The sequence below is a fragment of the Pantherophis guttatus genome, chromosome 17 (genome assembly GCF_059756535.1).
Source record: "Pantherophis guttatus breed Tessera chromosome 17, ASM5975653v1, whole genome shotgun sequence".
In the NCBI taxonomy this organism is placed as follows: Eukaryota; Metazoa; Chordata; class Lepidosauria; order Squamata; family Colubridae; genus Pantherophis; species Pantherophis guttatus.
This window is the reverse complement of record NC_142079.1, coordinates 2,924,338-2,938,508: the sequence shown is the minus strand read 5'-3', so window position 1 is coordinate 2,938,508 and position 14,171 is coordinate 2,924,338. Positions and strand designations below refer to the sequence as shown.

General features: G+C 48.2%; 1 protein-coding gene across 1 annotated transcript; it reads left to right on the top strand.

Annotated features, from left to right (window-relative positions):
* The first annotated feature begins 7,628 nt into the window (after window positions 1-7,628).
* On the top strand, window positions 7,629-14,171 carry MTFP1 (mitochondrial fission process 1). The gene is made up of 4 exons (XM_034428656.3): window positions 7,629-7,975; window positions 10,856-10,986; window positions 11,601-11,833; window positions 13,467-14,171. Exons 1-4 carry the CDS (start codon window positions 7,909-7,911, stop codon window positions 13,537-13,539), a joined length of 504 nt encoding a protein of 167 aa, XP_034284547.2. The 5' UTR covers window positions 7,629-7,908; the 3' UTR covers window positions 13,540-14,171.

The following is a 14,171-nucleotide window of genomic DNA, read 5'->3' as shown; positions in this document are numbered from 1 at the left end:
CTCACATTTTTGTGCACAAGTCACTTGCTTTGATTTATTAGTCATTATTATTTAATTATAATAAGTTATAGTTATAATGGTGTTTGTTAACTATGGTAATGGATTCTCCAATGAATTAAAAGCTAATTTAATTAATCCGTGGAATGGCTTGCCTCGGAGCATTTTAAGAAGAGACTGGAGAGCCATTTGTCCAGAATTGTATAGGATCTCTTACTTAAGCAGGGGGTCGGACTAGAAGACCTTCATGGTCCCTTTTCCTTTCCTTTCCTTTCCTTTCCTTCCCTTTCCTTCCCTTCCCTTCCCTTCCCTTCCCTTCCCTTCCCTTCCCTTTCCTTCCCTTTCCTTTCCTTTCCTTTCCTTCCCTTCCCTTTCTTTTCCCTTCCTCTTCATTCCCTCCCCTTCCCTTCCCTTCCCTTCCCTTTCTTTCTTCTCCTCTCCTCTCCTCTTCTTTCCTTTATCCTTTCCTTTTTCCTCTCCTCCTCTCTTCCCCTTTTTCCTCCTTTCCTTCTCTTTTCCTCCTTTCCTTTCCTTCCCTTTTCCTCCTTTCTTTTCCTTCCCTTCCTTCCTTTCCTTTCCTTTCCTTTCCTTTCCTTTCCTTTCCTTTCCTTTCCTTTCCTTTCCCTTCCCTCCCTTCCCCTCCCTTCTCTCCCTTCCCCTTCCCCTTCCCCTTTCCTTTCTTTTCCTTTCTCATTTATCTCCTTCTCTTTCTCTTCCCTCCCCTCTCCTTTCCTTTCCTCTTCCTTCCTTCTCCTTCCTTCCTTCCTTCCTTCCTTCCTTCCTTCCTTCCTTCCTTCCTTCCTTCCTTCCCTTCTTCTGCCTCCCTCCCTCCCTCCCTGCATCTTTCCTGCTCCAAGCCTTAAACCCAAGTTTTTTCCTACCGTGTCTTCATTGCAAGCAGCGGCTATAACGACGTTGCCCGACATGGGTTGCAGATGTCCTGAACACCACAAGGGGGCAGCAAAGAGGTCCTGAAAACATCTAGCGATCCTTTGAATTCTACAGTCCTGAAAGAAAACAACAAAAGGGAACTTGGTTGGTTACTAATGCAGGGAGCTGGAAAAAGCCACAAAAAGGGACAGGACTACGGAGAGCAGGACACTTTTCATTTACTGTATTTTATTTATTTAAATGTATTAGCCTTCAATTCCAGCAGACTCCGCAGCCTACAAAACTAGGGAAAAAAAAGGAGTTAAAAGCATTGTCAGACCATTTGCAGCATGACTACTATTAGGAGACAACTCAGGAGCAAAACACAGCGCACAGAGATTTAAGACATTGAACAGTGGTTTATATACAAGACATATACAGAAATATTCGTGGTTGGCAAATACCTGACAAGCAATCCATCGTCTTCTTAACTCTACACGGAGAACTCAGCAATGAATACCGGACACAAGGAGAGAGAATACGCCCTCTCCTGGCTGAAATTTATAAACACCTCTTAAAGGGGTAAAAGGCTTGTGTGGACCCCGTCAGAGTCTTAGAAGAGGCTACACCAATGCTGATTCATTCTCATTGCATCAGCCTTACATTTCATCAGGTTTACAGTTGCATTAGCCTTACATTGGCTGCTCAGCTTTAAATCATCATTACCCTGACAAGCATCAAATCCGACAGCCCAGACGAATGTGATTTCCCCTGTCATGCGAAGCCCCTCTTTTCCGAAGCTTGTGAAATAAACTGAAACTGGTTGGATTCACATAGGGTACAAAAGTGTAAACTCCCGTTTACAAACCCCGAAGTTCCATTCACGGGACACGCAAAGCCAGAATCAAATGCCGTGGCCCATCTCATTTTATGAGCCCATAGGTCGAGTCTAATCGTGGCTTTCCCATTTTTTAAAATGGGAAATGTTAATGGGAAATTAAAATGTTTTAATCAAAGAGAAAATTCATTGTGTTGTTGTTTTTTTTCTATGAAAACTACCTCTGTCCATTTAGTAACATCTTTGCTCTTTAATTTATTAATTTATTTGTTTTTAAATTTGATTTATATGCCGCCCTTCTCCGGAGACTCAGGGCGGCTTACAATGCGCTAAGCAATAGCCTTCATACTTTTGTATATTTTTACAAAGTCAGCTTATTGCCCCCACAAACTGGGTCCTCAATTTACCTACCTTAGAAAGGATGGAAGGCTGAGTCAACCTTGAGCCTGGCGAGATTCGAACCTGCAGAAATTGCAGGCAGCTGGCCTTAATAACAGGGTGCTTTAGACCACTGTACTACCAAGGCTTTTGCAAGTTTGGTTAGTGTACTGTTTTCTTTTTTCCTCCTAGGTATTGCAAAAATTACTGCAGGGCTACATTATTATTCATTATTTGATTGATTAAATTTATTTGCCGTTCATCTTGTTTCAAATTCACTCTGGGCTGCTAACAGCATTAAAAGCGTTTAAAATCTTTTTTTAAAAAAAACAACAACAACCAAAGGCAGACGTTTGAACAAGCCGAAAGAGTGAAAATGCTTATTTTTGCGTCATTATTTTTCCAAGCAGAAATCAAACGGGGGCTTTAGAAACAGTTGGCTGGTTTTGACAACAAGGATTTAAAAATAAACGTCACGAGGAAACCAAGCAGAGCTCGAGAGTCGGAAAACCTGTGAAACGGGTTCAATTCGTGCCAGCTGGTCAACGCAAAGGAAACGGCAACAGCAGCTTTGGGGTTGACATACCCGAAAATCTGGCCTGAATTTACAATGCTTTTGATGATTGCATGCCATGAAAAGCACCCGACGGTCAGGACAAGAAACAACGGATGGAAACTAATGAAGGAGAGAAGCAACCTGGAACTGAAGAGAAACCTCCTAACAGTGAGGACCATTAGCCAGTGGAACAGCTTGCCACCAGAAGTTGTGGGTGCTTCAACACTGGAGGCTTTTAAGAAGAAACTGGACTGAAATGGTATAGGGCAGTGTTGGCGAACTTTTTTGGCACTGAGTGCCGAAACGGGAATGCGCCTACGCTCGACAGGGGAGCACTGGAAACCGGAAGAACATACGTGCACCAGGAAGCTGAGTTTCTGGTTTCTGGTGTGTGCATTTGCACTGGTCATGTAGTCTTCCAGTTTCTGGCACGTATGTGCGTGCGAAGATCAGCTGGCCAGCGTGCATGTGTGCACCGTAAACCAGTAGCTCAGCTTCCCGGAGTCCGCATGCATGTCAGGAATCTGCTCTTCCGGTTTCCAGTGCTCCCGCGCATGTGAAGAGCAGTGGCCGGAACCTGGAAGAGCAACAGGCGATGGCTGGCGTGCCCGGAGAGATGGCTCTGCGTGCCACTGCCATCATACATGCCGTAGGTTCACCATCATGGGTATAGGGCAGGGGTGGGTTCTAAATTTTTTTACTACCGGTTCTGTGGGCGTGGCTTATTTTGTGGGTGTGGCTTGGAGGTCATGTGACTAGGTGGGCGTGGCTAGCTGGTCAGAGTCATTTCTGGAAGGTCCTCGCACTTACGACCAGTCCTCGCACTTACGACCCGACTCATTTGTTTGCTTTTAACACTGATCAGCCGTAGGACGGTCCTTTGAAGCCCCGCGGCAAGAGTTTAAACAGGTTTTTTCCCTCTAGTCATCAGCTGGGACTCAGGAGGCAGCAATAGATTGGGGGTGGGGCCAAATAAAAGGTAAGAATAACGTGGGTGGGGGGGTGGGAGGGCAGGGGGGGAGGAGAACCGGTTCGGTGATGTCATATCGTCACCGCTACCGGCTCGGCCGAACCGGACCGAACCGGGAGGAACCCACCACTGGTATAGGGTCTGTTGTTTAAGTATGGGGTTGGCAAGAACAGGGGTCTGCAACCTTAAACACTCAAAGAGCCATTTGGAGCCGTTTCCCACAGAAAAGAAAACACCGGGAGCCACAAAACCCTTCCCGTGCCTGATTATTTCCTGAGCTGCCACAAAACTAGCATATGTAGTTGAATCAAATGTTCTGTTTTCTTCTGAAACTTTTCTTGGATTTATCCATGGTTGGCCTACCGGGGGTTGAAAAGCTCAGTAAATCGTGTGCTGGTGGGTGTTGCACATTGGCGGTTGTGACGCATATTTTGAGTGACAGGGAGCCGCAGCAGTGGGGTGAAAGAGCCACATGCGGCTCCAGAGCCGCAGGTTGCTGACCTCTGGACTAGAAGATCTACAAGGTCCCTTCCAATCCGGTTATGTTCTATGTTCTATGCTGGTCCAGGAATGAGCCTCCGCTTGGACTCATGGCTTCCATAAATCTTTCTAACCATCTTTTATTTTTTTTTTAATTTTAAAACAAACTGTATTAAATTATCAAATAATTATAAAAACAATTAAAACCATAATAAGATATTCATATACGTAGATCATATCATATATTTGACATTTCATTTCTATTCTTTTACATAGCTATATATATTCTTCTTCTCTACACGTTATATATTTCTTAACCTAGTCCCATATTCATTTTCTTGACGGTGAAGTCGTTGTTGGTATTTATATGAAGCAAGCATGGAAATAAATTCTCAATTATCAGTTCTCAATTTAAAATTCACTATTAAAGAAAGGTAAAATTTAGTACTCATTAAGATTATCTATATGGTTTACCACGTATAGCCTTATCCACTTTCTTTTCGCTTAATCCAATCGGACCACTTGTCCCATACCTTAAAATACTTTCCTTATCCTTTAATTTCAGTCTAACCATCTTCTTTTATTTTCAAAGGAAGCCAAGTTATGGGACAAATGCGGCAACCAAGATTGTCTTCCCCAAATCTCCCAACAGGATCCAAGAACAGATATGAAGCTCAAACTTCTGTTTCCGGCTTTCTTTCTCCTAACTAGCATCTCTGCAGCAACTAAACTTCCCTTGTGTGGAACTGCCCAGATTCCACACAAGGGGAAATCTTCAAACCAGGATGAGAAGGCGTCGCTTGGCTGCCATCTAGTGGTTTGAACTGGATTTATTTTATTTATTTATTTATTTACAAATGTTTCTATGCCACCCTTCTCCCAAAGGACTCAGGGCGGCGAACACAAGTTAAAAACATACAATAATGAAGGAAAATCCTAATTAGAAAACCAATTAAAACAGGGACAAATAAATAATAAAACCCAAGAATCAGAATCAGCCCATTTGTTGAAACAGCCAAGTCTTTAGGCCTCGACGGAAGGATTCCCTGCCTATTTGATTTAAAAAAAAAAAAAGACACTCATGAATTTGGTTCCAGCTTTCAGTTGACATTGAAAATGAGAAAGGTCCTAAGTCATTTTTTCCAGTAAGTTTGAATGGTCACTAAATGAACTGTTGTAAGTTGAGGACTACCCTGTATTCTCATTTCCCAATATGCTACAAAAAAGGGTGTTACGGTGGGACACAATGAAGGAACCCCCTTTCTCAGCTTTGGCTCTTAGCTGCTCCCCCAAACCTTGCTGACTGGCTTCACCAAGCGCACTAAGCCTGAAACAGACCCTGCCCATGGCCTCTGTCCACTGAAGGTGCCCTGACTGGGCAACTCTTGTTACGGTACAGCGTCCACCGGCCTGAGCCTCTAACCTGGGACATTCCCACCCGCTGCTTCATCCTGGGATTTTCTGGCTGGGCTAGCCCGCTTCCTGTAGGGACCAGTAGTGGCAGGTTGGAGGGCCCGGTGGGAAGGTGCGCTGGCCTGGCCAGGTCTATGACAACTCACCAAAAGCAACTTGCTAAGGTCAACTCACCATGGCCAACTCACATGGGCAACTCACCATGGGCAACTCACCATGGGCAACTCACCATGGCCAACTCACATGGGCAACTCACCATGGCCAACTCACCAGGCCAACTCACCATGGGCAACTCACCATGGCCAACTCACATGGGCAACTCACCATGGCCAACTCACATGGCCAACTCACCATGGCCAACTCACCATGGTCAACTCACCATGGCCAAATCACCATGGCCAGCTCACATGGCCAACTCACCATGGCCAACTCACCATGACCAACTCATATGGCCAACTCACCATGGCCAGCTCACATGGCCAACTCACCATGGCCAACTCACCATGACCAACTCATATGGCCAACTCACCATGGCCAACTCACCATGGCCAACTCACATGGCCAACTCACCATGGCCAACTCGCCATGGCCAAATCGCCATGGCCAGCTCGCCATGGCCAGCTCACATGGCCAAATCACCATGGCCAACTCACCATGGCCAGCTCACCATGGCCAACTCACCATGGCCAAATCACCATGGCCAACTCACCATGGCCAACTCACATGGCCAACTCACCATGGCCAAATCACCATGGCCAACTCACATGGCCAACTCACCATGGCCAACTCGCCATGGCCAAATCGCCATGGCCAGCTCGCCATGGCCAGCTCACATGGCCAAATCACCATGGCCAACTCACCATGGCCAGCTCACTATGGCCAACTCACCATGGCCAACTCACCATGGCCAACTCGCCATGGCCAACTCACATGGCCAACTCACCATGGCCAACTCACCATGGCCAATTCACCATAGCCAACTCACCATGGCCAACTCACATGGCCAACTCACCATGGCCAACTCGCCATGGCCAAATCGCCATGGCCAGCTCGCCATGGCCAGCTCACATGGCCAAATCACCATGGCCAACTCACCATGGCCAGCTCACTATGGCCAACTCACCATGGCCAACTCACCATGGCCAACTCGCCATGGCCAACTCACATGGCCAACTCACCATGGCCAACTCACCATGGCCAATTCACCATAGCCAACTCACCATGGCCAACTCACATGGCCAACTCACCATGGCCAACTCGCCATGGCCAAATCGCCATGGCCAGCTCGCCATGGCCAGCTCACATGGCCAAATCACCATGGCCAACTCACCATGGCCAGCTCACCATGGCCAACTCACCATGGCCAACTCGCCATGGCCAACTCACATGGCCAACTCACCATGGCCAACTCACCATGGCCAATTCACCATAGCCAACTCACCATGGCCAACTCACATGGCCAACTCACCATGGCCAACTCACCATGGCCAAATCACCATGGCCAATTCACCATGGCCAATTCACCATGGCCAACTCGCCATGGCCAACTCACCATGACCAACTCATATGGCCAACTTGCCATGACCAACTCATATGGCCAACTTGCCATGACCAACTCATATGGCCAACTCGCTGTGGCCAACTTGTCATGACCAACTCGCCACATGACAAGAGTTACACTAATATCAAAGAACTATAGAATAACTTTATTGTTACTTTGAATTGTAACTCATTGGCATACATTAAAAAGAAATTTTCTTGCATAGAATCTCAAAGGGTCTCCACCTTCAATATACACTACCTAACCATGACAGAATAAATAAATACAAAAAGTATGCATACCCACATATATTATACAACGGAAACAACACAGTCTCTCCAGCTCAGATGTACACATGTACCTGGTGAGAAAAACGAATCTTGCCAGCTTGCCAGATGGATGGCATAGGGAACAAAACTACTAGAATAGAATCACGAAAGGAAGGGTGCCAAAGGAGAGACCAAACGAAATACGAATGAGAAAATAATAATAATAATAATAAAATATTTTTTTTAAATTATTTCCAAACAATTGAATGGTTGAATTGTCCCGCACGCAGCCAGCTGTGCGCCGTGGCGAATTGGCCATGCTGAGTTGTGTTGCCGTGGCGAATTGATCCATTCCGCCGGCGGCCGGCTGGAGCTCAGCTGCCCGAGAGGGGCCGAGCAGGAAGCCGTCCTCCAGCAGCGGCGAGACCGCCCTTCCTCCGCCTCTGCCCGCCCTCTCCGCGGCCAGTGGGAAGCGGCTTGGGCCGGGTCTTTGGGGCCGGTTCCTCGGTGCGCCGTGCGCCCAGGGCGCACCGTGGAGAGGCGGCGGGGCGCGTTCTTGCAGCCGCCGCTGGTGGCGAGCGAGCGAGCGAGGGAGGCATGGCCGGGCCGGGCGCCGCGGATCCTCCACCGGACCTCTACCGGGACACCTGGGTGCGCTACCTGGGTGAGTATTCCGCGAAGGGGCGCAGCTTTCTCCGCGGCCGCCGGTCCAGAGAGGCTGGCCCGGTGCCCGCCGCGCTGCGCCCCGGGGGAGAAATAAAACGAGGCACCCGGAGAGCCAGCAGATCCTGCAATCCGAGTGGATCCCGGGCAAGGACTGGGAGGGGAGAGTGTATTGGGGATCCTTCCAGAGCAAAAGGGAATTTGGGGGGGGGGTTGTGATCCCCAAAAGTGAAAGGGGATCGGTGTTGCTTTCGCTTTTGTAGGCGGAAGATTCGCCGACCTTCCCAAGATGCGGCCAGGAATCCGTAACGGTAACAAGAGTTGGAAATGACCTTGGAGGTCATTTAGTCCAACCCCCTGCTCACACAGTTCGCTGGTTCGAATCTCTGTGCTAGAGATTCGAACCGCCGAACCGCCCACCTTTTTGATGGACAAATCTTTTACCTTCGCACCACTTCTTTTTTTTTTTTTCTAAGCCCCATTAGAATCAAATCTGCTGTGCAAGTAGTCCTTGCCTTACAACAGCTCGGTTACTGACCGTTTGAAGGAACGACGGTGCGGGGAAAAAAGCGACTTAGGACCGCCGTTCACACTTAACGTCTGTTGCAGCCTGTCATTCACACTTAACGTCCGTTGCAGCATCGCCGGGCTCCCGCAACCCGAATTTGGATGCTTGGCCACGGAGTTATATTGATGACGGTTTAGGAGCCCCCAGTTATGATATGCTTGGCCGCTGACTCATATTTATGACGGTTTATTTATTGTTCGATTTATTGGTTCGATTTATATGCCGCCCTTCTCCGGAGACTCAGGGCGGCTTACAATGCGTTAAGCAATAGCCTTCATACTTTTGTATATACCTGCTTAGTAGGGCTTTCGGCCCCTCCTAAGCGGTGTTCTTTTTTATATAAAGTCAGCTTATTGCCCCCACAATCCGGGTCCTCATTTTACCTACCTCGAAAGGATGGAAGGCTGAGTCAACCTTGAGCCTGGTGAGATTTGAACTTGCAGTAATTGCAGGCAGCTGGTGTTACTTAACAGTGCTTTAGTCTGCTGCGCCACCAAGGTTGCAAGATCCCCCGGGGGGAATCACGTGATTTCCCCCTTTCGTGACAAGCAGAATCAATGGGGAGGCCAAATTCACTTAACAACCGGGTTACTAATTTAACAACTGTGGCCCAAAAGGGGCAAAAAATCCCTTAAAATAAATATTTCCCTTGGCAATAAAAAAAATGTTGTGGTCGCAAGTCGGAGATTAACTGTTCTCGGAGCACGTCTTGACCTGAATTAGTTTTAACCTTGATTGGGATTGTGGCCGTGTGGCCGTGTGTGAAATTGTGCGTAGCAGCAACATCATACTTTATTGTGGTCATAGACCAAAAAAAATCAAAACATCCAAGACACGTAGCTGGCACACGACCAGACTGAAGTGCAAAACGGGAACAAGATCAGTGGTGGAAACCAGTCCGTCAAACTCACAGTTCATGTATTGAAACCGTGAAAGCTTGAAATCTTTGGTGGCTTTATAAGCCTTGTGGGAACTTCAGGCTTCCTGAATTAGGTTTCTTGGCTAATTAATCTTGGCTTGGGTGAATGTGGGTTGTGTTTTTAAAGAAAGCCTCGGAGGAGGAAAAAAAAAAAAACCCGGCAAGGGGCAAGAGACAGGAGGGTGTTTGGGGTACAATTTAAGAAGGAAAGAAAGTGTGAGGATTTTTGGCGTGAAAGAAGACAACCGGAGGTGGAAGTGTGGCTCAAGGTGACTTTTTGGATCCTGAGAAGGGCTCTGCTTGAGGCAGGAGGAGGAAAAAGCTGCGTTTCGAAGGGCACAGCAGAGTGCAGAGTTGACAACATTTCTTTGTGCAACGACATAGCGAAATTTAATCCGGATCAGGATGCCCCTTTAGGGTAGGAGCAGCTGTCCAATCCAGATTCGATTTCTGATTTAATTCCATTGAAATTGAAATTGCTGATTGCCGAATCGGGATAGAACAAATTCAATTGGAGAGTGGAGAGGGCCTGTCTGCCCACCTAATCTATTAGAACTGATTTTTTATTATTATTTTATGCTTTGATTCAGGGGTGAAATGCTCCTGGTTCGGATTGGATCGCCCAATCCGGTAGTGATGGAGGCAGCTAGTTCGGAGAACCGGTAGCAAAAATCCCTGCCCCCCCCGCCCATTGCCCAGCTGAACCGCGCAATCATCAGGCTGGGCTATCAACATAATAATTTTAAATTGGGGTATTTTAAATTTGTGAGGTTTTAAATTGAGCCAAATTTATTTAATTATTTTAAATTTTTAACTGCTGTTTTGTCTTGTGTTTTTAAATAGGCTGTACACCGCCCTGAGTCCTTCGGGAGAAGGGCAGTATAGAAATAAAATTATTATTATTATTATTATTATTATTATTATTATTATTATTATTATTATTATTATTATTTAAAAGCGTTTTTTCTACAACCTCTTTGGCCAAAAAAATGCTTCTAAAAGTAAAAAATAAAAGCCTCTGATGATCGCGCGGCTCAGCTGGGATCATCAGAGGCTTTTTTTTTTAAAAAAAGAAAGCCTCTGCCGATTAGGCAAGTCAGAGGCTTTAAAAGCATTTTTTTTACAACCTCTTCAGCCAAAAGGGACCTTGGAAGTCATCTAGCCCAACCCCCTTTCTCATGAAGGAGAGCTGCACTAGGGATTCGAACCGCCAAACTGCCGACCTTTCTGATCGACCAGCTCAGTGTCTTAGCCACTGAGGTACGGCGTAGCAGGAGGAAAATCCGGGTCACGATGGCTGAGGACGGCCTACCTCGCAGGGGGAGGCTGTGAAGCAGATTAAAATGCGGACGAGGGGAAAAACAGAGCTGAGTGGGCTTTGCTGTTTATTGCAGGCTACGCCAACGAGGTGGGAGAATCCTTCAGGGCCTTGGTGCCCGTCTCCGTGGTCTGGGCCAGTTATGGCGTGGCAACGGCCTACGTGACAGCAGATGCGGTCGACAAGGGTAAAAAAGCCGCAGCAGCTGTAAGTATGACAGCCGGAGGAGTCACATCCTGGCTTCGGTGCATCTTTTCTAGTTCAGGAAAATCGTGTGTGTTTTTTTTTTTAACCTCGGCGAGTTTTTAATAGCCGTGGACTACAACTCCCAGAATTCCCCAGCCGGCGCACGCACGAGACCACCGCGTAAGGAGGCTGCGGTGATTGGTTCAATGAGGAGAAATAAGGACTTAGTCTCTAAATCCGTGATGGCGAACCTATGGCACGCGTGCCACAGGTGGCATGCGTAGCCGTATCAGTGGGCACCCCAGCTCAGCTCCAGCGCGCATGCCAGCTGATTTTCGGGCCTTCTGGGCCCACCAGAAGTAGGGAAACAGGCTGTTTCCTGCCTCCGGAGGGCCTGGAGTGGGTGGGGAAGGCCCGTTTTTCTTTCTCACCTGGATCCAGATCCTCTCTATGCATCTGGGGAGGGCAAAAACAACCTTCCCCATCCCTCCGGAGATCCTCCGGAGGCCCGAAATGGCCCGCATAGAATTATGGGTGTGGGCACACACGTGCGCGAACCTCCCCCGCCCCCCCCTTTCTGGCACGCGATGGCAAAAAGGTTAGCCATCACTGCTCTAAATCTTTCTTCTGACCAGGCAAAACCTCAGGAGGAAGGGAGGGCCACGCAGGCGGCCGTGGCCGTGGTGGACACGTTCATCTGGCAAGCCTTGGCCTCCGTGGCCATTCCCGGATTCACCATCAACCGCATCTGCGCAGGGTCCCTCTACCTCCTGGGCAGCTTGACCCGCTGGCCACTCCCTGTCAGGAAATGGACGACGACGGCCGTTGGGCTTACGGCCATTCCTTTCATCATCAAGCCTATCGACAGGTATGAGCTGTCGGCCAGCCCCTTGGTTAAGGGGAGCAGAGTGGTTCTGACCCAGCTCCTCAGACACGACAAACCCTCTGTAGTTGAAGCAATGGCTCCTTGATTAGGAGCGCCGGCAGCCCCGGCAAAAAGTTCCTCTCTCACCGCAGGCTAACAAGTCTGTCCGGCAGGGAGATGAATAATTGTCTGTCACATTTATTCATCTCCGCCCTCTGCCTTTTATCCGCAGAGCTAGGGTGGGGATAGTAGCAGCGTTGGCTCTTCCGTCCCAAGGACCGGCCCATAGATTTCCAGTGCTCTCCTCTCCTCTGCCTTCTGCGCATTTGAGTGTCAGGCACTGGACTCAGCTGTTCCTCCTCCTCCTCCTCATCAGCCACCTCCAGACCTGGGGGCTGTTGACTCTCCATCTGAGGGTTGACGGACGGCCCAGGCTCCTCCTCTCTCTCTCTGCCAGCTCCATTCCCTCTTCCCCCTCGGAGCTCCCAGGTTGCCTTGATGCTGACCCCGACTCCCACGTCTCCTCTGATTCGGGTCCTGGAGGGGCTGGCGGCCGACAGGCCACAAGAGCTGAGCGTCATAAATATGAGCCAGAAGCCAAGCATCTTTAATTTTGATCGCGGGGATGCCACGACAGTCTTAAGTGTGAAAACTAAGTCCTAAGTCACTTTTTTCCTTGCCGTTGTAACTTTGGTCACTAAACCGACTGTTGTAAGTGGAGAACTATCCGTACGGCAGTGATTCTCAAGTTCCCGAGCTTGCGATATACGGGACTGCAGCCCCCCCCCTCTCTCAACCTCAGGAGCTTTCAGAGGTGTGGACTTCAGCTCCCCAGAATCCACCAGTCGCCAGTCGCGCTGGGGAATTCTGGGAGTTGAAGTCCATGCCTCTTAAAGATGCTGAGGTCTAGAAGCCAAATTGTGTTTTCCAGATTCTGGAATTCATAATATGGTGTGGGATATTTTTATATGTATGTATGTATGTGTGTGTGTGTGTGTATGTATGTATAGTTAATATATATTTATATACAGTTTGCCTTTCTGGAAGTATGAATTCCTTTTAAGAAAAACCTTGTTTTTAATTCCTTCTCTCCCTCTCTCTCTCTTTCCCTTCCTCCCTCTCTCTCTGTCCCTCTCCCTCCCTTTCTCTCCCTCTCTCCCTCCCCCTCTCTCCTTCTCTCTACCCTCCTCTCTCTCCTTCTCTCTCTTTCCCTCCCTCCCCGTCCCTCTCCCTCCCTCTCTCCTCTCCCTTCCTCCCTCCCTCTCCTTCTCTCTCTCTCCCTCTCCTTCCCTCTCCCTCTCTCCTTCCCTCCCTCTCTCCTTCTCTCTCTCTCCTTCCCTCCCTCCCCGTCCCTCTCCCTCCCTCTCTCCTCTCCCTTCCTCCCTCCCTCTCCTCCTCTCTCCTTCCCTCCCTTTCTCTCTTCCTCCCTCCCTCCGTCCCTCTCTCCCTCTCTCTCCTTCTCTCTCTTCCTCCCTCTCTCTCCCTCTCCCTCTCTTCCTTCTCCCTCCCTCTCTCCTTCCCTCCCTCCCTCTCCTTTCTCTCCCTCCCTCTCTCCCTCCCTCCTTCCTTCCCTCCCTCCCTCTCTATCCTTTTCTCTCTTCCTCCCTCCCTCTCTCTCTCCTTGGCTGTCATACAGGTCCGTGGATTTCTTAATGGATTCCAGCCTTCGCAAACTTTACAAAAGCGATGAGAAGCCACCTTCATTTTGAGATGGCCGGTCCGGTGTTTTATAGATCTACCTGCACTACCTCTTCCTTCTAGGATCCACACAGAAATGGGTTCAGTGGTGGATCAGGGGAACAGATCCGTTCGGTTGGGTTTTGGGGAAGGGAGCGAATCAAGCATGGGATGAGATTTTCCTTCAAAGTACGTTCAGGTGCTGGGGAGCAAAAACGAAGAGCTGGATGTTGATTTCAGCTCCATCTTCAGATCTTTTTTCAAAAAAACGGGTCTTATTTAATTAAAAAAAGATAATAAGGTACAGTTCTGAGAACAAGCTTGGATTTTAGAGCAGCGGCTCCCACGTGCTTATCGATTATCAATTTTTTTGTTTTTAAGTTTTTACTTTTTTTTTTTTAATAATGTAAGCCACACTCAAATTTACCTGGAGTTGGGTGTCCTTTAAATTCTAGTAAATAAGTGTCTAGTAGCAAGGATGAGCAAGAAAGCAGCACACTGTTTTCTCCTACGCTGTGAAGTCCACCGAGGAATTGCACTAATTAGCTAATGATTTAATTGCCCTGAAATTTGCAACGAATGGAGTTGTTTTCAGGTCCACGGATTTCTCACTCACCTCACTGTTAAAAATGAACGTCTTAAAAATAAAGGGGAAACAAATTGA